Consider the following 27875-nt stretch of genomic DNA (forward strand, 5'->3'; position numbering starts at 1 on the left):
AGTACTCTTCTATGGCATTAAGAAACATTTTTGTCTTACCAAGTTCATTCATTGCATGTCTATGTTCTTCATCAAATGAAAGTTTCATTAAAACACACACAGCAGGACAGATCTGATGTTCAACAGGAGCTGGCACTGGAAAATAAAATTGACATAAACCATAATGTTTTGTTTTTTCAGAAGCAACAATGTTTATTATACTTAAAAAAAAAAAAAGCAGGGGTCACTAATATTTCCCTAATGCTTAGTAGTTTAGTAGATCAACAAATAAATACTAACAACATGGAAAAGAAAATATGAGAAAAGGACTTTTCTTGGTTCCAGAAAAATGTTTACTACTTACATGCTTTTAACTAACTCTGTCAGAATAAATTCCTTGCAGGTTTATACTATAACTCAAATAATTTAAAATTATAATGACTATGTAAAAGAATAAAAATACTTTGGTATAAAACCATTTTGTTATGATTTCTATTTAAACTATTGTCATGAGTGTGCGTTAAAAGCACTTATTTGTGTAAAATAGAGTAAAGAAATCTAGCACAAACCTGTGGAGAAAGCTTACCATAGAGACAGACAGTAAATAAGAATCTAAAGAAGAGGTGTCCAAGGAAATGTACCTCCACATTTAATACCATGTACAGTTTCAAAGCTCATTATTTGAAATAAAAATTTTAAAAGTCTATTCTTCATAAGTAATATTCATTTATTTTATTTAAGCATTTTGAGAACTGTTATTAAGATAAAAAAATACCAGTTATTATGTAATTGTGGATACCACAGAAAAAAAATTCAGAAAGACATTGTTCTCTCAGTAAAGTATTTTAGTAGTTTTCTTCACCCTTAGGACAAAAAGATATAAAGGACTATTTCTGCTATTTTCTTATTCTTGAGAATTTGTAAATTTTAAATAAATTCACCTTTATACCTAAGCAAAAAAAATCTGCTAGAGGGGCGCCAGGGTGGCTCAATGGGTTAAGCCTCTGCCTTCAGCTCAAGTCATGGTCTCAAGGTCTTAGGATAGAGTCCCACATCGGGCTCTCTGCTCAGCGGGGAGCCTGCTTCTCCCTTTGCCTGGCTCTGCCTATTTGTGATCTCTCTTTGTGTCAAATAAATAAATAAATAAATAAAATCTTAAAAAAAAAAAAAAATCTGCTAAAGCTTTATAGAAGGTGTTGTCACCATCAGCCCTTCTACTGCCCCTTGAATCAACAGGTTGATACAACTGTCCCCTCTCCTCTGTGTGTGTGTGTGTTTTCTTATCAGGTAAAGGAAGGTCTTACCTTATATACTTACTGCTTTTGGTTCTTGCTACAGGAGTGAAGTAAGTTATGTCCCCAAGGGTCCCAATTCTTAACTTTCCTGCTCCTGATGGAGAGGGATTGGTAGCCCAGGGTTTCTCCCTCAGCAAAGAGCTGGATGGCTGATCACCCCCAGCAACTGGGACCCATTGCCTGAAGCAGGAAGGTGCAGCGGGAAGAGGACTGGGTTGACAGAAGATCTGGCCTCTGTTCCTGGCTCTACCACTTACTAGCTAAGAGGCTAACAGGCAAGTCTTTTAGCGTCTCTGAGCCTCAATTTCTTCAAATGTAAAATGGAGATGATAATACCTTCCTTTCCTACTTCAGGAGTTTGTTGTGAGGTGAGGCTCAAATAACATAACAGATACAACACAGCTCTGTATCCACTGACTAGAGTGTTGTGCAAATGTTAAGATAATAGCTTGGTCACTAACAGCTGAAGGAACCAGTCACTTTCTTGAGCTTCATCTATAAAATGGAAGAGATGGAAACATAATTGCTCAAGTTCTTTCTAAATCTACTATACCATGACTATAAATCTCTCTTGACCTCGTTCTTTTTTGGTTGCATAGTACTGCATGTAGTGTTTTCCTTTACTATTTTTTTTTCTAGAAAAATACAGACTTAAGTTTTAAACTATGTTAGTGGTGTAGATGGCTACTATAAATTTCCCATTCCTACTCATAAAGACAACATATAAAAAAGTTTCATTTAAGAAAGGCTTACATTTGCTTTGGTAACATGCACTATAGGGAACATACTTGGATTTTTGTCCTGGTCCATGCCTTGTTCATGGGCTTCCTGCCACTCCCAACAGGTTTCACAGTAAGCTCGTATCTGTTCCAAAAGATGAAGGACTCGGATTTCACGCCTGCCTCTCTTGTCATCAGGCTGTGAGTGAATGATGTTGTGAAGTGCTGCACTGGCCCTGGCCCGAGCCTCTTTACTGCCCCGGGAATTTCCCAACAACACAGAGTCTTTGTCATTGCCATGTAAAAGCTGGATGAGGAGAGGAAGACATCCAGACTGTCGCATGGATATACAGCTGTCTTGGGAGCTAGACATAGCTAGCAAAGTTCGTGACATATCATCCTTATCATGAGTACCAAGCATTGACAACAATGAATACACCATTTCCACCTGTGGGCCAAATGAGTTTAGAGACAAAATTATGACTTTAATATCCAAACGCTAACACCAATGATGTGATGGATGGGATACTTATTGTAAGTCATTAAAAAGAAAAACAAAACTCAAAACCCCTTTCTAGGATGAAGTAATGAGCATTATTTCAAAATCCATATAATCACCATCAATTTGTTTATATGAGTAAATAGAAGTAGTGGTGGCATACAGTGTTGAAAGAGAAGGTAGGTTCTCACATACTTAAATTGTTGTTTGTCTGGATCAGCTGATTATAGTGAATGGCAACTGATTTCACACACACACACACACAAACACACACACACACACAATGAGGAATGTGATGTATTTAAATATTTTACACAATTTAAAAATTTTACTTCTTCTAATTTACAACTATAATCAATAAATAGAAAACACTTTTCAACAATTATTATGTACTGAGTACCAGTTCTTGACAATCACTAACCCTTACCAGGTTATAATATTGTTAAAATATTATTTTCTCCCTTAAACATGTAAAAAGAAGAATGTCATAAAAAGAATGCCATGATCACATAGGAAGTACAAGGACTCTTAATCAATTTCCTTTTTTTAAAGCATCCAGTAAGCATCAGTTAACTCTCTGACAATAAGTTCTAAAGGTTTACTCAGAAGCAGATTAGAAACTGGAAACAGTACCCAGTTATCATGGACTGTAATTAGCCTCATTTCAAAGCCAGAGCGATTACATAAAAGTGGAGGCTATTATATAAAGAACGTATCATCTCTATAAATCAGTGGTTCTTAGTCAGTGGTGATTTTGGCCCTCCTAGGACAACTTTTGGTGGCCACAACTGTGAGAGGAAGTGCTATGGGCATCTACTAGGTAAAGACCAGGGACACTGCTAAACGTCGTACAATAAGGAATTATCCAGTCAACAATGTTGAGGCTGAGAAACTCTAAATAAATACACACTACTTCTAGATATTAATGTTTTGGGAAGGTAGTATAGAACTGTGGGTAAATTGGGCTTTCAAATTCTGGCTCCACCACTTATGAATGAACTGTGTGACATCACCACGTTATTTGATTTCTCTAAGCCCCAGTTTTCTCAGTTGCAAAATGGAGAAATTTACCTAACAAGGTTTTCTCTGTGAAGATTAAATGAAATAATACACATATAGGATAGTAGCTGGCATTCAAAAATATAGTAAGGTCTTAATGTTATCATTCATAAGTCACTTCAAAAGGCAATGAATTCTAACTGGCAGTTTTCATGCAACAGTACTGGTGAATATTGGATTTTCTTTATAGTAAGAACTACACGTTGATGTTGGACAGACCTGGGGTTGAAGTCCAATTTAAATATGCAACAGCTGCCTGAAACTTTTTTTGCTTCAGTTTTCTCTTTTAAAAAAGAGGGACAAGAATACAGTGTTTTTGAGATGATCAGAGAAAATGTACACACAACTTTCTAGCACAGTTATTGGCGTATCAGAGGTCCTAATTAGCAGCTATTTTGAGTTATTAAAAGGATTAAGTCTCATATTAACAATATCGTTGATTATTCTAAATTCATTTCTTAAATCACATTAGTTATTTCAGTAATGCTTTTCATAAGATCCATTATATTGTTAAAGTAAAGAAAGAATAGGTAGGGTATGCTGTGAAAACAGTTAATAGAATTGTTTAAGATTTAACTAAAAATATACTGTTTAGTAATATTAGAATGTCCTCTTTGTCAATATTGTATTAAAGACTCTGGCTTTAAAACAATAATAAAATAATTATTTTCTTTTTAAACACACCATTCTCAAGTTCTAAAATATTTGCTAATATCTGACAGACTAAGAAAACTCGCTTATCAGCACTGGGTAACATTCCATTTCAGTAACTTTTTCATCTATTTAAATAAATTTATTAAACACTCATTATGTGCAGGCTCTTGTGCTAGATGCTGCAAAAGATTTAAAAAGTCCCTATTCCCAAAGAGAATTTCATGCAAATTGCAGTGACTCAAAGGGGGCAGACAGACCTCATGGGAGAGATGAGAGGACACTGGGAATCAGAAAATGTTTTTGTAAAGAAGTAAAGCCCAAGCAGAGTGCTGAGGGGCTGATTCGGATTCTGACAGCCATTTTGTGGTGGGGTAGAAAGGGGAGGTGGTGCCACAGCAGGCAAGGCAGGGAGGCAGAAAATCCCAGGGAGTGCTTGGGAAGCAGCAAGTAAGTAAGCCAGAGTGGCTGGAGCTTAGGATACTTGTAGAGAACTGGATGATAAGGCTAAGAAAGAATAAAAAATCAGCTAAATTTATAATCCTCATTTTCACTTTGTGCTCTTTTGTATAAAGATTTTTCTTTAAGAGACTGTGGTGATGGAACCAGAATTCTCTAGTTGAATTTAAAGGATGAATGAAGAATGTTTTAGCAAAGCATTCTCAGTATTAGTGGCCAGAGTTTACAATCTTCTGTTACCTTGGTTCCCAGATGACTTGTCAACCTTCGAGGAGCAGAGTGTGTGCTACTAGAACTCAAAACACTGGCTGTTTCATGATCCATTCGTGTAGTTGAACCCTAGAAATTAAGCAAATTATGGATAGTATAATTTAGATTATAGATACCAAATGAACTGTCTTTAGGGTAAATAGCTAAATACAGCATGAAAAGTGCAGACATTTTAATGGCTCAAGATGATTTTAGATTTTAGAAAAAAACTGAATAAAAGATTTGTTGCAAAAGACAGTTAAATACAGTGTGGAAATAACTAAACACTGAAGAAATTCTAAGAGTGGTATTTTTTCACAGATCAAAAGACATGAAACCACATTCAGTTAAAGATAAATTTACTGATAAAAAGCTTTATTAATTGATGAAATGCTCTAAATTACCACAAAACTAACTTAGAATTTGTTACAGTCTATGTTCTCCAGGAACTCACAGCACAGAGAGGACTGCTTAAAACTTAATTTAATTAATTAATTAAAACTTAATTAAGCCATGAAAAAATAAATAGTTGCACTCTGATATGATAAGCACCACAGTAGAAAAATGTATAAAATACCAAGGGGAAAAATAATAAAATATTGAAGGAAAACAGGAAGAAAAACAACTACTTGCTGTAAGGAACTATTAAAGACCGCATAAAATAAGTAACATTAAAGGTAGGCCTTGAATTCTGGGGTAGAAGACAAATCCCAGTCTGTATAAAGGTATAAATAAGGAGTATTTGTTTAATGTGGACAGAACACAAGGTGTATGGTGTGAGATAAAGGTTGGGTTAAATTATTAAGTGTCTCAGGAGTCATGAGTCAAGCTGTGGATGTTACAGAGCCACTAGACTTTCAGCAGGAGGACAGCACAATGAGAATTATATCCTTACTTATTTTTTAAGTTTTATTTTGTGATCTCTATACCCAACATGGGGCTTGAACTCATGACCCTAACTGAGATCAAGAGCTGCATGCTCTTCTGACTGAGCCAGCCAGGCACCCCCAGAATTACATCTTTAAAAGAGTATAAAAGACAGGATAGAGAGATCACAGGTGGGAAATCAGGAAAAGAGTACTTTCAATAGTTGAGCGGTCATGAGGGCACAAAGTAAGGAAGTGAGCGTAGGGAGTTGAGGATACCCTGTATTTAGAGGACAGAATCAATTGGTTTGCTAACTGACTAGATGTGAATAAAGAGATGCTGGGAACCAAGGACAACCTGGAGGTGCTGAGCTTGGATAAATGGGTGGACAGTGCAGGCAGTGTTAATACATGAAACCCAGGAAGAAATAATGGGTTTCAGTGTGGGACCTGATATCACCATTCTCTCTATATATTAAACATATAGTAAAAATGCTCAATGGGCATCTGAAAACACACAATCCAACTCTGAACAGGAGTAGAGGCTACAGATAAATACGTGGGACCTGTCAAAATATTGGCTACAGCTAAAGCCGTTCATTAAGGGTTAAAAATAATGATTATAAGAATAATATCCAATTAGAAAGTAATATTGGCAGGTATCCTGTTACAGTTCTTAATCTTTCAAAAGGAAAAGCTATAATATAAACTCTTTGAGGGCAGAAACTTTATTCTGTTCATTGTTGTATTCTCAGTACCAAGTGTAGCAGGCATCCACAAAATATTTGTTATGAATGAAAGAGGAGCTAGTAGTAAAATCTGAAAGACTATCTGGGCAGAGGACACCTTTACATATAGATGATCTTACTAATTGGAGAAGGGGGTGTGGCAAAGGGGTGCTTTTCCCACGATGGGAAAAACAAGTTTGAGGATTGTGAATTGTTTACCTCCACTCCAGAGGGTACAATGAGTTGACATAAGTCACAGTCTCTGAATGTACCCCATATCCCTAAATTGTGGAACCAGCAGACCTTGTAATTTCCTTTGTGCATTAGCCACAGGGCAACCCAACAAGGCAGAAGCATTAAGCAAAGGTAAGAAAGAATATGGTGTGTGGTGGTGGGTAAAATAAATTTAGACATAAAGAGCTTATTCCGGTTGTAATAAGGAGGATGGATTTGAGGAACCAAGATTCAGGGTACAAGATAGTCAGGCTTTTCTTTTTAAGTAAATTCAGGCAAGGGGCCTTTCTTGGTCTACGGGAGGTGAAGCAAACATACTTTCCTTGAGGTTTCCTTGAGCCTACATTCGTAGGATGTAAGGCAACCCCGGTGATCCTGGCTGTCATGCCCTTATATAATGTAATCCCCTCATGTTGAATATGGGCTAGATTTAGGGAGTGGATTCCAATGAAAAGAATGCTGCAGAGGTGGTAAGTCACTTCCAAGATAAGGTTACAAAGACCGTGGATTCCACCATAGGTACCCTCTCTTGTTTTCTCTGAGAGAAGCCAGCTGCTATGTTGTGAACTGCTCTATAGGCTGGCCCAGGTGGCAAGGAACTGATTTCTCTGGCCAACAGTCAGCGAGGACATGAGGTCTGCCAACAGCCATGTGGATGAGCTTAGAAGCACACCTTCTCCTAGTCAAGCCTTAAAATGACTGTGGTCCCAGCCAACACTTGACTATAGCCTTATGAGAGACCCTGAATCAGAGGCACTCAACTAGGCTGCAGCAAAGATTCCTGACCTATAGAAACAATAATAAATGTTTGGTGTTTTAAGCTGCTACACTTGTTAAGTAGCAACAGATAACTAACACACTCTTTGAAACAAAAGAGAAACAGGGGCTAAATTATGAAGCAAGAGAAAACCTATTTCCTACAATAAAACGTGTTCCTGACATTCATTTTAGTGTAGACATTAAATTATCTTTAAGCTTCAATCTTATTATCTTCCTGTACTGAAAGAAATCAGCTCCTTAATCTTGGAACACTTCTTCTCCCAATCTATCTAGCTAGAAACTCAGATGCATTTATTGTAAGGAGATACCAAGAAAACATTCCTGTACTCACACAACCTATAGCACTTGGGCTTTGAGAATCTTTCCTGGGCCCTTTTGTTATGACTAGACCTGTGCCAACATCCTTTAGAGGGACTTAGAGAAATGATAACTCACAAGAAATGGTAACTTCCTAAGAAGTGTTTTCTACCTAACTTATGAGCAAATTCTGAAGACACTGAGTGTGATTAACTCTTTCACAAACTCAAGACCTGTTAAAGCAGTCATGTTGCATATCTCTGAAATTGGCCTTGTTTACTTTCCAAAGATACAAGAGCATAGAATCTGGATTCCCCAAGGAAGGGTGGCAAGGAAAGAAAATGTGTTGTGGGGAGAGTGTTCTTAACTCTCAGTCCTAAAGTGTGTGAGCTCATTTTCCTCCCGTTTTCTTTCCTATCCACCCTACCTTGGGGAATCCAGATTCCATGCTTCATGAATCCTCAACTTTTCACTTACTGCTCGTGTTACTCCTGTGGCCTTACCCGAAACCTGGCTCTCACGGGAAATCCCTTCTCCCTGCTGCCTTGTCTCCTATGAGCCATGTACTTCACAGAGTCAGGAGGCAGCGTAAGTCTATGTTTTCCTCACTCTTTAAATTGTTTTGAAACCCTGTAACATCCAAATCTCTTTGTGTTATAATCACCTTTTCCCCCTTTCCCAGTGCCATCATAATACCTGACCTCCCAATCACTGTACCCAACTGTTACTTTGGTACAAGGGTCACTGACTTCCTTCCACTTTACTGCACCATTCTCGGTAACTTCAACACCCATGCACATACACCATTCAAAACCTTGGCCCCTGAGTTCTCTGATATCATCTTCAATGATATTTTTCTCCTCTACTCCATTTTAGCCACTGACATCAATGATTCTCTCCTGGACTATTTCATTACCCCAAAATGCACCAACTCTTGATAACACATTTAGTTACCCTGATAGCCTAGTCTTCCAGCAATCTTCTTTAACCCTCCCCAAGAAAGCTGCTTCGAAATGACTGGAATAGCAAGTGTGGATCTCTCTACATATTCCAGCTTGAATTTCTTGCAGCATATCACTTCCATTGATTCTCTTGCTAATTTTCAACAGCTTTACTCCACGGTTATTCCATGGTTTGCTACCAAACCAACAAAATAACCTGCCACCATACCCATCTCCTGCTGCTGAATCAGAGACACCTCTTCTATCCATGGCCTATCCCTTCATGTGTGTGCTGGATCCTTTCCCTCTACTCATTCCTTCCCATTGTTGTTCAAGCATACTCATTTCTTCTATCTTAAAAAAATAAAACAATCTGCAAATTTTCTCTTGAATCTGTATCCTGCATTGGTTAATGGCTTTTGGGTTAGCTAGAATTACTCTCTTCTACTTTATTTTTTAAGTCATCTCTACATCCCGTGTGGGGCTCAAACTCACAACCCTGAGACCAAGAGTCATACACTCTACTAAGTTCACCAGGCACCCTTATCTTTTCTGCTTTTTAACCTTGCATTTAAGCCTCAATTCACTTCAATATAATATGGCAGGGAAGAAAGCCAATGAAATTGCTCTTGCTAAGATCAACACTGAATTTTTTTTGGTAAAACCCAATGCAGATTTTTTAGTTCTTATGGTCAATGGTGAATAATGTTAACTGTTTCCTCTTTTTTGGAACAATGTGATTCCCTTGCTTTAGGATGTTAGCCCAGGTCTGCATCTTCTCACTCTATAATCATGGGGGATATAAAAATCTTCCATACCTTGAGTTATCCCATTCATCACCCTTTCCTTCAATTCCAAACTCAAATATCTACAGCCTACCTGACATTTCTATTTCAATGTCTTATATTTAACACCTTCAAAGTTAACCTTAATTTTAACATTTTTGAAACTAGATTATTTTCCTCCACAAGCCTCCTCCCTCATTTAGAGTTAACACTGAATTGTATCACCATCCTCCTAGCTCCCTATGACAAAAAACTGGAAGTCATTCTTGACTTCTTTCTCCTTATCTGTCATATCCAACACCAAACCTTATGTCTAAGGTTTCTATTTCCTAAATATTCTCAGATACTGAGATATCTACTGACTAACTGACTCTCTCAAATCTATCAACTGTTCCCTAATCCTAAGGCCACCACCATCTTTCATCTAGATATGGTACCTAATTTACCAAATCATTTGTGAGGTGTCAAATAAATTAATTTATAACCTTCTCTAGGACCAACATCATCCTAACACTAGTTAAGTGCTTCAAATATGTGTTCCTGTAACACTATGTACTTGCCCTCTCATAATACTCTCATAATACTTACACACTTTATGGAAACTGCTCATCTTACTTCTAGATTGTAAGTTTCTTAAGGAAAAGGTAGCATGTACCTAGCTCACTCCCATATCCTGGGGTTGAGAACAGTCTTGGCATAATGCAGATGCTTAGTAAACAGATGCTGAACACTGATGAATGCATTTTATATTATCTTTCAGAGGAAAGGAGTAGGGGAAAAGGTGAACAGTAAAGCGAAAAATGGGATGGGAAGCACAGAGGTGGAGATGAGATGAATGGCTGGAGGGAACCCTTTCAAGTAACTATAATTTCTTTTAATCACTATGTCTTAGAATCAAGCATCTCTTTATTTTCTGCTTTTCCTTTATTCATCCTTAAATAGCCACTGCCAATAGAGACAGTCACTCAAAAGTTCATTGAGAGGGCCTAGAAGGTATATGCCTGATGGCTGCACTTAGCAGAAGTGGGATACAGTCAGTTTCCTCCTGGGTCGGAACCCCTCTTCTCTCTTCTACTTTACTCACTTTAGAAAGTGACTCCAGGGTTTCTATTTCACAAGTAGCAAGAGTCTCTATGTCACTGTGAAACCTGGCCTGAGGGGAGGAAGAAGCAAGCATTTACCCCCTTTTCCTACTACACAAACTGTACGTGGAAATATAATCAAATAGTACACAAGAATTCCTCCTTATAGAAGCTTCCCAGCTAATTTTGTATCCCCTAATGAATTAAGGAAGCTGGGCATAAGGTATCAGTTACTGTTAATATCAGAAAAAGACAACCAAACATTATGTCCTTCCTGACCGAAGACCAGAAGAACACAATGCTACTCTCAAAAGACTTGCAAAAACAATAAAACAAAAAAACAAGAAATGAAAATCCAAAGCTGATCACATCTCTAGATCCAAATACCAAGTTACAGGAAATATAGGGGACAGAGAAGAATGTCAAATGACATACTATGGAGATGTTATTAGCAAAATCCAGACTATGGAAAACTGTATAAAACAAATAACTTTGGTTCTTCAACAAATAAACATCCAGAAAAACAAGAGACAAAAAAGGAACTTATTAAAAGATTAAACGAAATTTTGGAGGAGTGCCTAGGTGACTCAGTCGGTTCGGTGTCTGCTCTCAGCTCAGGTCATGATCCCAGGGTCCTGGGATCAAGTCCCGCATCAGGCTCCCTCCTCGGTGGGGAGCCTGATTCTTTCTCTCCCTCCCCTTGCTTGTGATTCCTTGCTCTCCTTCTATGTGTGTTTGTGTCAAATAAATAGGTGATATCTTTAAAAAAACAAAACAAAAAAATTCTGGAGACTTATTAACTAATCCCAAAACATGAACTTTACCTAGAGTCAAATAAACTATGAAAAATTATGACATTTATGAAACAACTGCAGATCTGAATATTAACTAGATATCAATGCTATTACTGTTTATTCTTTTGGGGGTGTAATAATGACAGTGTAGTTATATACCTTCAGTCCTTTTTTTTTTTTTTAAGATTTTATTTATTTATTTGACAGAGATCACAAGTAAGCAGAGAGGCAGGCAGAGAGAGAGGAGAAAGCAGTCTCCCCGCTGAGCAGAGAGCCCGATGTGGGGCTCGATCCCAGGACCCCGGAATCATGACCTGAGCCGAAGTCAGAGGCTTTAACCCACTGAGCCACCCAGGCGCCCCAGTCCTTTTTTTTAAAGTAAGCATGAAACCCAATGTGGGGCTTGAACTTACAATCCTGAGATCAAGAGTTGGATGTTCTGCCAGCTGAGCTAGCCAGGCACTCCCACACCCACCCCACCAAATAGTTAGTGAAATATTTATGGAAGAAATGATGTCGGATCTTCTTCAAAAATAAAATGGGAGGGCAACGTGGAATAGGGTACATGTGGATTACTATATTGTTTTATTTGCCTTTGTATGTATTTGCAATTTTCCATAGTAGAAAGTCTTAAAATGCTTATTAGCAGCAAAGCATTCTCTCATCATTTCATTTCTTTCCCACTCTTGGCTGAATTTCATCACTACTACTGGCTATCACTAGAGATCTGGTTCTAAACTTTAAATAGAAAAGCTGAGAACCAATTAATAAATGAATTACGCACGTAGTTATATACTAAGCAAGCAGGGATCTGACCTGTATAATTTACTTCAGGCTTTCTCTTTCCATTTAACTTCAAGGGGAGATTAATCACAGATCAAGAAAAACAATATTTCTAGAAGGGATGCCAGATCTTCCTTCCCACCAACATATATTTACTATTATCCACTATTTACCAGGGACTGTGAGAATATAAAAATGGACAAAACTAGATAAAATCTCTGCCTTTCTGTAGCTTAGAGTCTAGTGGGGGAAATCAGTATTAATCAAATAATCACACAAATCAATGTAAAACTGCAATTCTGATAGTCTTCAAAAGAGAGGAATGTTATAGGACAGCCTATAACAATGGGATTTGAACTGTTCAAGCCCCTTGAGAAAGTCATGCTTAGTGCAAAGACACATGAACTGATATTAATGGAGTGAAATGGGATGAGAAGAGCACTGAAAAGAAGGGGTATAGAGGGGCGCCTGGGTGGCTCAGTGGGTTAAAGCCTCTGCCTTCGACTCAGGTCATGATCCCAGGGTCCTGGGATCGAGCCCCGCATCGGGCTCTCTGCTCAGCAGGGAGTCTGCTCCCTCCACCCCACCCCCTCTGCCTGCCTCTCTGCCTACTTGTGGTCTCTATCAAATAAACAAATAAAATCTTTAAAAAAAAACCAACAAAAAAGGAGGGGTAGAGATTACACACAGGCTGTGGAAAAAGGAGACCCAATAAATATGAGGTACTGAAAGGCCAGGTGGCTATAGCAGTGAGCGTGAAGTATGATGTAAAGCTGACGAGTTAGGCAGGAGCCAGGTCATATAGGTCATAATACAGGGTTATCTTATTCTAAGAACCAAGGGAGGCCAATAAAGGGTTTTAAAGAGGGTGACTTACTCTTTGCAAAGACCATTCTGGCAGAGTGGGTGGGGGGAGAAAACCAGGTGAGAAAGGATTTATAATGAACTTGCATGCAGTGGTGATGGTAAATGCACCAGGATAGGAGATTTGCTGGATCACGTTACTTAGATCCTAAGAAAGTCAGAGACTGATTTTCATTTTCAGTTATTGTCAATGGCTTTTATTTCTGGAGCAAATAATATAATAAAACAAATGAACAAATCCCAAGAGTTTATCATGTGCATAGAGCCTATTAAGATAGTTTAAAGGAATCTTGGCTAATTGAATCACAGTCCCACAGGTATATACCAAGTGGCTACATCAGAATTTGGAGCAGCTGTAGTACTGTTTTAAACAGTGACTAAAAGTAACCAAATAAATGGCATTAGTAGTATTAGTGCCATGCAAATACGGATTTGGTGGCAAAGGTGTATTGCTAATATTGCCAAACGAATGTGTGTGTCATGTTTACTACTGAATCTACAGAACTACCAAATTGACCATTTGCAGAATGAATATTTGCCTCTGATTCACTATTTTTCAAAGATCTCACTCATTATAAAAAATTCAAACAATACATAAAAATGTAAATATGAAAGTAAAACAACATAAAACCCCAAATTTAGAAATATCATTGGTAACATTTTGAACAACATTCTCCAGACATTTCTCTATGCATGTACACATATGTGTAATATGAAAGAATATTTGCTTTTTTAAAGAAAAAAATGTTATGATTATTTTTCTAAGTCAATAGCATTTATTAATATTCAGCAAGCATTTAAATACTTACTATGTTAGTTGTTTGGGGTACAATGGTGAGCAATGGCAATATAGTTCAGCTTAAAGGATTTTTTTAAAAGTAGGCTCCACACCCAGTGTGGAGTTCAATGTGGTGCTTGAATTCACAATCCCAAGATCAAGACGTGAGCTGAGATCAAGAGTCGGATGCTTAACCAACTGAGCCACCCAGGTGCCCCAGCTTAAGGATTTTAAAAGGAAGAGAGACAATTAAACCTACAATAAATTGTGCTAAATTCTATGAGAACAGAAATAGAGAGTACCTGAGAGCACTTTATCAGTTCTAGGGAGGTAGGAACAAGGAGAATGTCCTAGAAGAAGTGCCATTTAAACTGAAGGGGAAGGATGGGTAGAACACATTCAAGTGAAGTGAAACAAAGGAGAGTTCCAGGCAGTGAACATCTGAAGAAACTGAAGTTGAGGGAGTATGGAGAAATGGCGGCAAATCATCAGAGATAATGCTGAAAGAGCAGGCAACAAAGAATCTAGATTGTATTCTATGGGCAAGTGGGGTTGTCACTAAAAAGTTTAAACAAATAAGTGATAATGGTGTTTTGGAACGATCACTCTGATTATAATACGAAAAATATACTAGAAAAGGCAAGGCTGAAATAAAAGTTAGATCTCTATATAAGCAGAGATATAATTTATCATTTCTAACATTTGTATGAATGTACCATGTAGGTTCTGTGAGGCCTGGGACCATCTGTCCTCTTCAGTTCTCTATCTCCAGAGTCAAATACAGCATCGAGCACATAATATTTATTAACTTATGAAATAATTATTATTAGCTAGTAATAACAATAAGCTATTATGTTTAATGAGCATCTACTATACACCAAGAACTGTACTAAGTGCGTATTGCATTTAGTTATCACAACTATACCATCTTATTTTGCTAAAGAACAAACACGAAAGCTCAGAGCTTAAACTCGTCCAAGATTAGTTTCTTAACTAGTTAGCAGGGGACCAGGTTTAATCCTGGGTCTGCTGACCCCAGAGCCACTTAACCACTTATCCCACTCAAATGACTAATAATTTAACCAATTATTGATTAATGTTCATTCAAGTTATTTCTAATTTTTGCTATTACAAATAATACAATGAATCTCTTCAAACATGTCTGAACACTCTTCACCTATTTATTACCTCATAGCATAAAATCTTAGATATTGCATGATGAGCCACAGGGCAGGTACAGCTATAAATTTAGATACTTATCACAAAGTTCCTCTGCAGAAAGGTTGTTCCATTTCATACAACTAAAAGCAGAAGATAAGAATGCCTGTCAACCTACCATTACTGAGTGTTACTGATCTCTGCTTACCCCTTGGCATTCCAGGAAAAAAAAAAAAAAACAAACCAAAAAACCCACAAAAAACCAACAAAACACCTCATTTTGGCTATAGTTTATATTTACAAATCAATACTAACAAAACTATTACCTTTACATATGTTTAAAAGTCATTTTATTTTTCCTTTTAGTTCCTGTTCTTGTCATGTCATTTGTTTATGTTTTAATGATTTTTAGTTAATTTATACTCTTCATATATCTGGAAATGCAACTTTTCCCTTATTATAAATATTTGTAAATATTTATATTTATATGTAAATATTTATATTTACAAATAATGAGATCTTAATGTTTGTTTGTTTTGCAACCTTGCCATGATTTTAGGGTGTACTTGAGTTTTACATTTTTATGTGAGAGCTACTGATTTTTTTTTTTAAGCTTTACCATTCACCTCATGATTATAAAAATTCTACCCACATTTTAAGAATTTTTTATGTATGTATTTTTTTAAAAGATTTTATTTGTTTATTTGACAGAGAGAGAGGGATCACAAGTAGGGAGACAGGCAGGCAGAGAGAGAGGGGGAAGCAGGATCCCCACAGAGCAGAGAGCCTGATGCGGGGCTCGATTCTAGGACCCTGAGATCATGACCCAAGCAGAAGGCAGAGGTTTATTAACCCACTGAGCCACCTAGCACCTCTTTGTATATGTATTTTTAATAGATATTCTTTATTTATTTGAAAGAGAGAGAGAGAGAGAGAAAGAGAGAGAGAGCTTGAGAGGAGCAAGGTCAGTGGGAGAAGTAGACTCCCTGCTAAGCAGGGAGTCAGACATGGGACTCGATCCAGGGACTCCAGGATCATGACCCGAGCCGAAGGCAGTCACTTAACCAACTGAGCCACCCAAGCGCCCACTCTTTTTATATTTTTAATAGCTTTCATTTTGACATTAAATCCAATCTTAGAATTAATTCTGATGTAAAAAATGTGATAAGGATTCACTTATTATTTTTTAAATGGAGAGCCAGCTTACTGGATAGGTGAGACTTTAAAACACATAATAACAGGACTATGACCCAAAGCACCAATAGTTGGTCTAATCCTAAACAAACAGTTTTTTCTGTCAAGAGAGGAGGATGCAGGCTCCCAGCTGAGCAGAGAGCCCGATGCGGGGCTCGATCCCAGGACCCTGGGATCATGACCTGAGCCGAAGGCAGAAGCTTTAACCCACTGAGCCACCCAGGCGCCCCTCTGTAAAATGAATTTAAATACTTAAATGAGACATTTACAAAATCTTTAAAACAATTTTTTAATGTATTTTTTAAGATTTTGTTTATTTGTCAGAGAGAGAGAAAGAGCACAAGCAGGGGGAGCAGTAGGCAGAGGGAGAAGTAAGCTCCCCAGCAGAGCCTGATACTGGACTCGATCCCAGGACCCTAATATCACAACCCAAGCTGAAGGCAGATGCTTAACCGACTAAGCCACCTGGGTGCCCCAATCCTTATTTTTTTCTTTTTTTTAAAAGACTTTATTTATTTATTTAACAGAGAGAGAGAGAAAGAGCACAAGTAGGCAGAGGGAGAGGGAGAAGCAGGCTCCCTGCTGAGCTGGACTTGATTCCAGGACCCTGGGATCATGACCTGAGCCGAAGACAAACACTTAACCAACCGAGCCACCCAGGCGCCCCTGAAATATGAGACATTTTAAACTTCAAATTTTAATCAAAAATAATGTACAGATACTACAGGAATATTTTATATCAATAGTGGGGAAATTATCTTTGAAAACTTTGTGAAATTCTATTTTAAAACAACACTCATTTATAACATAAATATATTCATTGAAAAAAATGTGGAGAAGACCAAATACCCCAAACAAAATCCTGTCATATTATGATGCATTCTGTTAAAACTGTAATAGAAAATTAATGGCAGAATAACAAGATAACAGTGCTACATTTAAAAAAAAAATCAAGTTGACTTCCACAATTTTGCTAAAAATGATGTGATAATGGTTAAACATGACTAGGCTACGTCTCTTTTTAGCAGCATTAGTATCATTTTTTTCCAATGATAAAACTTGGATTTCTAGATTTATGTAAACTTGAAGTACAACAGAAAACAAGAATTATAACAAAGTCCTTATCACTTTTAAAAACACAAAAATGTCTTTGCAAACAACACCTTAGAGAGAGCAAATCTGTTCAATGCAAGCAATAATAACTAGGTCAAATCATATATAACCAAAATGCAGTTTAGCATTTATTTTTCAAACAAAAACCCTCCTCCCCCAATGCTAATCATTTTAGACTAAAACAGAAATTCACAATTTAGAGCTATAAAATATACCAAGAAATTTTGAAAGCATTATTGTTAGATATAGTAAAGAAAAATGACAGAGCATTTTGGCACTGAATTCTTCTGGAGGTATCAGTAAGATTTACAGATCATTCTGAGGATACTCTCACTCCATATTCCTTTAAAAAATATTTACATAGCTAATTAAAAAGAAAAACAATAAAATAAAATAATTTATTTACCTGACCACTACCAGAAGTTGCCATGTTGATTTCTGCCACTCCTTGACCTTCATTCTGCCGCTCAGCTTCATGTGAGCCGGCTTCATGCTTGTTCTGAGATGACCTCTGTTAATATGGAGTTAACAACATTACATACAAAAATGGTGAATGCTCTCTTACCCCACAGCTTTTTTTCTTTCCTTTATTAGAGCTTTAAATGCATCAATTATACAGGTTTACAAAAGCATGGAACTGCACTTTATACTTCATAACCTCCAGCATGGTTTCATGACTATTTCAGCAAGAGGAAAGTGAAGTGTATCCCTTGAGCATTAGAGCCGCACAAGACAAAGGATTTTCTGAGACTCACAGAAACACCATCCTCCACCAGCTGTGCTCACATCACTATCAGGGATATTACCCAACTAGAACAAATAATTGTCTCTTCTTCAAGGTCACATGGTTTTGGCATTTAATGGAGCTGCAAATATAACAGTTAAACTATTACCTAAGCTTACAAATACATTCTGTATATTTATACACACACACACACACACACACACACATATATCTTCTGCTAATAAAAAAGTCATGAAATCAGTAAGCTCTTAGATTCTGATATGAATAAAACCAAAAACATTTTCTAATGTAACCACCATCTGTTATATGAAATGAAAATGACAGATTATATCCAGTAAAAGCAGTCATCTCAAGATAGGTTATATCCAGGATAAAGCAATCACTCTGTGAAAATACCACTGCAGAATCAAAGAAGTAAAATAATTTTTCCGTTATCTTTTATAGAAGCACAAATGTCCTTGCTGGCTCTAAGAAAATGATACTCAAAAATAAAAATTACACTTTTAAAAACTTGCTGTATTTAATAGCGGATAATTATATTACAAAATGGCTTCCACTGGAATTTCCTTAAACATCAAGCTTTCCTAGACCATTTAAATGTGACTTAAAAGTTAATTTACATGAAATATTTCCATCAATAAACTAGTCAAGTTATATATAGGCAAAAATGAGCTAGCTCAATAATTTAGAAATAGAAGAAAAAATAGTATCATATGAAAATCCCACTATAAAATTCAACAAATTCAATAAAAGTAGAAACATTACAAAGTCAAATCGAGAGAGAAAATGAATAAAAAACCCATTAAAAACACAAAGATTTGATACTAACATAATTAAAGATGTCAATGTAGAAGTAATTACTGAGCATCTACTTATGTTAGTTACTTGTAAGAGGTGCCACAGAATATAGTGCTGGCAAAACAAGACACTGTTATACATACTCCTCAAGCTCACAGTCTCATCGGGGATATAATAACGAGAGAACTAACAATAAAGTTAAAACTTTGACAAGCACACTGAAGAGAGTATAAGGCGCTGTGAGAATAAATAAGCAGAGGGATATCATATGGTCTAACAGTTTGGGAAGGAGCCATCTTAAAAAATGCTGTTTGAACTGAGATCTAAAGGAGTTGTGGGGAAAGGGACAGAGTTAGGGGAAGGTTTTAGGTAAACAGATCATATGCAAAGGACCTGTGGTGGGAAGCGGAGGTGGTTTGTTCAAGTACATTAGAAAAATCATGGTGCAGAAGGTAGAAAAAAAGATGGTAAAACAAAATCTTAATCATTTTGTTGAATTTTAGTGTGAGTCTCCTATATCACTTCTGCCCTCAAATAACTGATACTAGGCTATAAATGGGAAAAGTTAATGTAAATTGGTTTTATAAGGTCAAATTTTAATTTTAAATGGTCTAAATAGGTAGGAAACATAGAGGAGACCAGTTTGGAAGCTAATGTATTAAATTTAAGTGTGAGATGATGGTACCTGATACCAGGCAAGCTGTGACAGGGATAAAAGAGGCAGGGACAGAGGGGTAAATCTGAAGGACTCGATACTAATGGATATGGAATAAAAGAGATCTTGTGTCAAGAATTACTCCTATATTCCTTAGCTCACACAACTGATAATGATGGTGTCACATGCACAGAAGTTAATACTAACAGAGTGAGGGTTTTTTGGAGGAAGTGGAATGGTAAGAAGGACTTAGGAGGAGAAGATCATTAATTACATTTTGAGTATGTTGGATTTAAAGTGTCTTGAGACATTTAAGTGGAGATGCAAAGAAGGCACACAGATTTAGGAGTCTGGAACTCAGGGCTAGAAAAATGAATTTGAGAGCCAATAGTGTATAAAAGGTTAAGTAGAGCTATAAGCATACAGATGATCTAAGGGAAAGATAATACAGATAAAAGAAATAATGACTTAAGGAATACATACAAAAAGCCAAAGAGGTGGGAGAAAAAAAAACAAAACAGTGTTGCCATAAATGCCAAGAGAAGAATATTTCAAGCAATGGGAAATGTTTAATAATGTAGAAAATGTCAAGATGAAGACCAAAAATATCAGTTTAGTTAATAATATAGAAGTCGCTGATGGGAGTAGAGACTAGCTAGATCGGTGTGTTTTAAGAGTGAACGGTGGGGGGGCACCTGGGTGGTTCAGTGGGTTAAGTCTCTGCCGTCGGCTCAGGTCATGATCTCAGGGTCCTGGGATCAAGCCCCGTGTCGGGCTCTCTGCTCAGCAGGAAGCCTGCTTCCCTCTCTCTCCTTGCCTGCTGCTCTGCCTACTTGTGATCTCTCTCTCTCTCTCTGTGTCAAATAAATGAATAAAATCTTTAAAAAAAAAAAAAAAAGAGTGAACGGTGGGGAGGAAATACAGACTTGGGAGTCCAGAAACACCTGTGCAGTGGGGGAATGGGAAAAGACAATCAGGGCGGTAAGGGGACAAAGGAAGGTAGCTGCAGGAAAAGGCAGAATTGAGGAAGGTTCATTTATATTTTGAAAGATAAGATTTGAGCAAGTTTAAATGTCAATACAAAGCTGTCACAGAAGAGAAAAGATAAATATGTGAGAGAAAAGGGATAAGAGTAAGAAGTTCTTAAAAGGCAGAAGTTGAAAATCCAAAGCACACACAAGAAGGTGGAATGTCGGGGCACCTGGGTGGCTCAGTGGGTTAAGCCTCTGCCTTCAGCTCAGGTCATGATCCCAGGGTCCTGGGATTGAGCCCCACATTAGGCTCCCTGCTTAGCGGAGAGCCTTCTTCTCCCCTCTCTCTGCCTGCCTCTCTGCCTACTTGCGATCTCACTCTCTCTGTCAAATAAATAAATAAAATCTTAAAAAAAAAAAAAGAAGAAGGCGGAATATCTCCCGACAGGAAGAACAGGCAGTTCTGACAACAGGTAATGTTCTCCCTATAAAGGAGGAGATGGAATTATTGGAGGGATATTAGTAAAGCCACTTCCAAGAAAAGGAGAATGGGGGATCCACAGAAACACAGTAGTCCTGAAGGATTAAGAGGTCCATCTGATGATAGGATGATGAATATGATCAAGTTAAAAAAAAAGTCTAATGTTTACTCTGCACTAATCACTTGGCATCTATTGATTTATTTAAGCCTCATACCAACTCTGTGAGTTAGGTATTATTATTATTATTATTCCCAGTTTACAGATAAAGAAACTGAGGCACAGAGAAGATAGTATCTGGCTTTAGGTCTCATACCTAGTAATGGCAGAGTCAGAGCTGGGATCACAAGCCTGGATCACTCCAGGACACAAACTAGTATTTAACACTTACTATCTTTATTTTCTTTCCTTATTTGTTATTTACTTCCCTTTATTCTTTTACTGGTCCTAGGCCTGCCTGCACTCTTTACCATGGTCCAATTTCAGTATATTGAAGTGAACACTCTTTACCACTGCCCAAAGCTGCTGAGAACATTGAAGGAAAAGAAACTGTTGCTGATTCCTATGAATGAATAATCCTAACTAGCATCCTCATTTCCAGAGTCGCTGGACAACTTCCCCAAAGTTTTCTACCCTGGGGCTTGAAAAAAGTTAAAAAAAAAAAATTGTTGAGATATTTGCATACCATAAAATTCACCCATTTTAAGGGTACCTTTTTTTTTAAAGATTGTATTTATTTACTTGACAGAGAGAGATCACAAGTAGGCAGAGAGGCAGGCAGGGAGAGAGGGGGAAACAGGCTCCCCGCTGAGCAGAGAGCCCAACTCGGGGCTCAATCCCAGGACTCTGAGATCATGACCTAAGCTGAAGGCAGAGGCTTAACCCACTGAGCCACCCAGGTGCCCCAAGGGTACCATTTTTTGTAAGTGTACCAAGGATCACCATAATCCAGCTTTAGAACATTTTGATCATTCTAATAGAATCCCTGGTGCTCGTTTTAGTTAATCCTCATTCCCACCCATATCCCTGGCTTAACTACTTTCTGTCTTTATAAATTTGACTTTTCTGGACATTTCTTACAAATGAAATATGCAGACTTATATGTCTGGTTTCTTTTACTTCGTATGTTTTTGAGCTTGATCCATGTTGCAGCATGTATCACCAATCTGTTCCTTTTTATTGCAGAACAGTATTCAGTTGCAAAGATATACCACATTGTGTTAATCATTCACCAGCTGATCCCCGTTTGCAGTGTTTCCACTTTGGGGGTTACTATGAATAATACTGCTGTGAACATTCAAGTTAAAGTCTGTGTGTGAGCGTATGTTTTCATGTCTCTTGGATAGGTACCTTGAAGTGGAATTGCTGGATCACATGATAACTCTATGTTTAATATTTTAAGTAACTGTCAAACTGTTTTCCAAGTGGCTGTACATTTTCCATTCCCAATAGCAAAGTATGACAGCTTCTATTTATTCACATCCTTGCCAATGCTTATTAACTGTCTTTATGATTATAGCCATCCTAATGGGTATAAACTGGTATCTCACTGTGGTTTTGATTTGCATTTCCTGAATGACTAATGACGGTAAGCACATTTTCATATGCTTACCAGCCATTGCTGTACCTTTTCTGGTGAAATGTCTATTAAAATCTTTTGCCCATTTTTAAATTCAGCTGTCTGTCTCCTTACTAATAGTCATAAAAATACTTTGTATAGGATTTTAATAAATATTTCTCACTGGTTATTTTCTTTTTCTTTCTTTCTTTTTTTTTTTTTTTAAGAGTTATTTACTTATTTATTTGAGAGCAAGAACAAGACAGAGAATCTTCAAGCAGATGCCCTGCAGAAAGCAGAGCCTGATACGGGCCTTGATCTCAGGACCTGAGCTGAAACAAAGACAGATGCTCAACAGATTGAGTCACCTGGCTTTCTCACTGGCTATTTTCTAAAGATTTTACAACCACCCTACAATTCTCCCCACAGAGCCCATCCTTTTGATCTCCCCAAATGTATTTGCTTGTCGATAAGTAATCCAGCTTTTCTGAAAAGATACACAAGAAAGGGGTAGAACTGGTTGTTTCACGTATCTTTTTGTAATTTCTGACATTTGAATCATGTGCAATAGTTACATCACTTGAATTACATACTGCATCTAGACCCTAAACCAGAGTTGTCAACAGGTAGGACAAAGACAATGCTATATGCAATATGCTTCATGGTGGAGAAATTATTTGAAATTAGTTTGAGAAAATAATTTGAAATTAATATTAATAATAATAATATTATTATCTTCTCTTTTCTTGTCTACACTATGTATGAACTAATTTATGAGTGTACAAATCCTGGTTTTCTTCATTTTCCAGATCCTTCTACTTATCTATGATTAGCTGAACAACAACAATGGAATAAAGAAACTAAAAAGCAAATAAAAAAAGTTCTTGTTCTTTTTTAAATGTGACATGGTACCTTTGTTTAATCTACATTCGCTGAACTAGTAGACTAAATGTAACCACTGTAGGCTATGACTGATAGAATCATTTTTATAACAAAAGAAAGCAAGAAGAGATTGGATCACAACAGTGGACTGCTGGCCCCAGATCTAATGGTATGAATAGAAGTTGAACAAATACAAAAAACGCAAACAAGTCTCAACCTGCAAAAAACTCAGAACCATGTTGGAAAATAAAGGTGGCAATCAACAAATGACAATTTTTTGGGGCTTTCTGGAGGCCAGAAAGTTGGTAAACTTTGGAAATACCAGCAGGGAATAGTTATAGTGGGAAAATGACAACAAAAATCTAGGGTAGTAATATTAATAGCAGACAAAATGAAATTCAAGGTGAAAAGCATTAAATGTAATATACAGAGCTATTTCATACAAGATTCAATCAACTAGAAAAAAATTAATGTGAATATTCATTCCAAAATATAAAAGAATCTGTTTGATGCAGACAAACAATAATAATCAGGATATAAAAGAGAGGAAAAAACTGTAATTAAAGGAATGAGAAAAACAATAGCAGCAAAAACTCAAAGCAGAAAATTTAAAAGAGAAAATTTAAAATGTAGTGCTGTTCAATAAAAACAAAAGGCTGCCTCTTTAAAAATAATTTAAAAAATAGATCATAGTACACTTAATCAAGGGGGGAAAAAAAAGATAAACTACACTGAAAAGTCAAAGGAGTGGCAACAACCAGAATACTGACAAACAACGATACCAGTGAGACTGAAAAAGGAGCAGAGATACTGTTCTTCCCCCGCCCCCAGTCCTTAAGAGTCAACATTGCAAAATGGACATTTATTCCTCATATTACAAATATCTAGTTTTTATTGGCTTAAGAGAGCCAAGTTAAACTGCTTTTAGGCATATGACTCCATAGTACTTGTACTTAAAATGCCTTTTAATTTTAACTTTTAATTTGCCTACTTAGCAAATACATGTTTCTGCATATTTCAGATTCGGATGTACTAAAGTAAAAGTTCCTATGATATTAAGAGTCAGGCATATAGGAAAACAATCAACCAGGTGACTAGAAGGTTGGAACTCTGGGCCAGACTGACTTCCAGAAAGGAGTAAGAGAGGGGGGCTGGAAATTGAGGTCAATCATATAGCAACCTATTTAATCAAGCATGCCTATACAATGAAACCCCAATAAAACTTTGGATGCTAAAGCTCAGTGGAGCTTCCTGATTGATGAATATACTGATGTGCTGGGAGGATGACCTGTTGAGAGTCTATGAGAGCACAGAAGCTCTGCATTCTTTATTCCTCACTTTCCCCAGATCTTACCCTACAATGGTCTCATCATTTGGCTGTTCCTGATCTGTGTCCTCTATAATAAAACTGTAATTGTACGTGTAGTAGTTCCAGTGAGTTCTGAGTCACTCTAGTAAATTAATAAACCTAGGGGGATGTGGGAAACCCCTAATTTGTAGCCAGTTGGGCAGAAGTATGGGAAGCTTGTGTGGGGGGGGTAGTCTTCTGAAGCACTCTGCCATTAACCTGTATAGGCTATGTTAACTCCAGGTAGTTAAGTGTCAGAATTGAATTGCACTAGAATATACCCACTTACAGTAGAATTTACAGCAAGCTGGGCAGAGTACAGGTGGCTTGGGGACAGCTGACACTTGCAGCTGGTGTCTGCAGTAACGTCAGTCTTGTGAATGACTTTATCCTTAAGTGGGGGATCTGCACTCTGCTCTCTGGGTAGTCAGTGTCAGAACTGAACAGAATTACAGGACACTGAGCGGTGTCAGAGAACAGGTGTTAGAATGTAGCTGGAAATAATTTTCTTTCAGAAATTTTAAGAAATTGGTATGTACGTCCCAGCTTCCAGTGTTGCTGTTTATATAACTAAAGACATTTACATTCCTGTTTTCTTTTTCTTGTTTGTTTTCCTCTCCTTTTCTAGAATGTTTCAGGACTTTCTTTTTATTCCTAGTGAAATGAAACTGTGCCATGTGCCTGCTGTGGGATTCTTTTTATCTGTGGTATTGGATACTGAAAAGACCATTTTATTTGGAACACTATGCCCCTCAATTCTAGGGTATTTTATTTCTGTGATAATTTCCCCCCTCTAGCTCCCCCATTCTCTTTCTGGTACTCCTTTTTATTTGGCTAGTGAACCCTCCAGAAATGATTCTCTGATTTTCTCACTTTTTCTGTTTTCCATCTCATACCTTCCTGGTCTATTTTCTGAGAAGTCTGTCTTTCATTTCTGCTAACATCACACTTTAAATTCCCAAGAACTCCTTCTTGGAATTCTCTGAATATTCTTTTTATGTACCATTGTTTCCTACCACTCACTGTGGATACATTTCCTTTTATGAGAATATTAATGTTAGTTTTAGGTTTTAAAGTGTTCTCTCTGCATACTGTCTTTTTCCATTAGTCTGGTAGTCTTTAATTGTCCATCCCTACTTCAGAATGGGCTACTTATGAAAAGGTTAAGTGACATTCTATGCATGAGGGACGAAGACTGGCAACGACAGCTACTCTATAGGGTGGTCTGGCTGGGTTATTTTATTGGGGAATCTTCCAATATCAGTACCTTTAGGTCTATTTTCTTGGGCTAGTCACATTTCTTAGAGAAGCAGTTTCTAGGAACTTGCCTATATTATAAGCCTGGATGCCAGTGAGCGTTTGAGCATTCAGCAAGAAAAATTTTACTTATTTCAGTTTTTAGTATGATATCCCAACTTCAGTTACACTAGGGTTACCCCTATAAAGACCCTTTCTTCCAGGCTTTCTAGAATAAGTTCCTCTTCTTTTGCTGGGATTGGAAAGAAATACCCACTACTGAGAGTTCAAGACAGTCTCTGGAGGCTCCACCTGCTTCTTAACAAATTTTCAATCATCCTCTAACTAAAATTTTAGCCTCACATACAGAGGTACCTATTTTGGAACCTTTTAGGGCTCCACAGTATAAAACAAGTTGCTTCAAGACCCCCTACTGCTGACTTAGGGGTTTAATTTACTACCATATACTACAATTGTGCATTTATTTACCTGCTTTCCAGCTCCCCCAACTTTATGGTTACCTTCCCTGTCTTTATGTCTTTTTCATTTTATCCTTTTATTGTAATTTTAATGAGAATTGTAGAGCAAGCATAAATAAATTTGTATGATCAATTTTAATCATGAATTACAGAGAGGTAATAGCTTATTTACTAGTTGATAATAGCCAAAGTTAGTTAGTTATCTGATTATATGTAATCTGATGACTTAAGTAAAGCATTTGTATTTATGGCTCTATAGATTTTAACTGGGTAGGAGTTATTAAAAGATCAACATAGTCAAGGTTTTTGATAATTCACTTAATTTCATGAATAACCTTATGAAGTGTCTCAATTCTCTAGAACATCTATATTTCAATGATGCCACATTAATTAGACATTTTATTATCTTAGAACAACTATATTTATATCTATAAACAAACAAACAAACAAACAAAAACCAGTTTACTAACCTCTGCTTCTGTTGCTTGGGACTGTAAAAGTTGTCGTATACGAAGTATATCCTTCTCTATTTGTTGAATTCTGGTTACTCTTCGCTAAAAGAAAGTAAGTGACCAAATCAGATCTAATTTTATTAAAAACATTAGTATAAACAGTCATACTATGGCTATCATTTAACAGCTCAGGGTTATGCTAAATCATTCTTATAAAAGAAGTTTGTACATTTATTCATACACTGGTGACATATTGTGGCAGTTCAATTTTTTAATAAGTCTAATTTTATATGATAGATTTGTTTAGGGAAATGGTAAACATATAAGTCATACATCAAATTGTATGATGCAGATGGTAAAAAAAATTCGTATTTAAGTTATTCTCAAAAAACAGTTCAAGAAATTGAAAATTACACCTAAACTTGATCTTTATCCTAATCCAGATGCCAGTATAATGTAACAGATTTATAGAAAGCATGGTAATGTGTAGATACATGTACACATGGAAGCATATGCGTAAAGGGGAGGAGCATCTGATTTGTTTTAGTAGATATTGGGGTTTAAACAGTAGCATTAGCCTGTTCAAGAATTATTCCTATTACAAGACATTAGTACCTTTCAGCTGTACCTCTCCCAAATACCTTCTGCAGCTAAACATTATTTTTATTCCCAAACCTGGGATCACAATGATGTTAAAACCAAGATTTTGCTTTAATTTCATGAACGGTAAGTGGAAGTGAGAAAGTATCTCTTGCTCTGTTAAATAAATAAATAGTATCTTTAATTTTAAAAAAAAGTTGCTACAGTCAGTCAGAGAAATTACTGCCTATGCTCTCTTTCTAGGATTTTTATGGTTATGAGTCTCACATTTAAGTCTTTAATCCATTTTGAATTCAGTTTTGTGTATGGTGTAAAAAAGTGGTCCAGTTTTCCCAATACCATTTGTTGAAGGGACTGTCTTTTTC

At 36.9% G+C, this 27875-nt stretch overlaps 1 protein-coding gene across 1 annotated transcript in view; it reads right to left on the minus strand.

Moving 5' to 3' along the window:
* Positions 1–27875, minus strand: part of APC (APC regulator of WNT signaling pathway) — a 137370-nt gene that overhangs the window by 21420 nt on the left and 88075 nt on the right. Inside the window, exons 6-10 of the mRNA XM_080803914.1 lie at positions 26929–27012; positions 17714–17818; positions 4902–5000; positions 2063–2441; positions 40–135 (exon numbers count right to left, since the gene is read on the minus strand). Of these exons, the coding sequence (XP_080660040.1) occupies positions 40–135; positions 2063–2441; positions 4902–5000; positions 17714–17818; positions 26929–27012 (763 nt within the window). The remainder of the gene's footprint in view (positions 1–39; positions 136–2062; positions 2442–4901; positions 5001–17713; positions 17819–26928; positions 27013–27875) is intronic.

This window comes from Martes martes (assembly GCF_963455335.1).
Source record: "Martes martes genome assembly, chromosome: 5".
Classification (NCBI taxonomy): Eukaryota; Metazoa; Chordata; class Mammalia; order Carnivora; family Mustelidae; genus Martes; species Martes martes.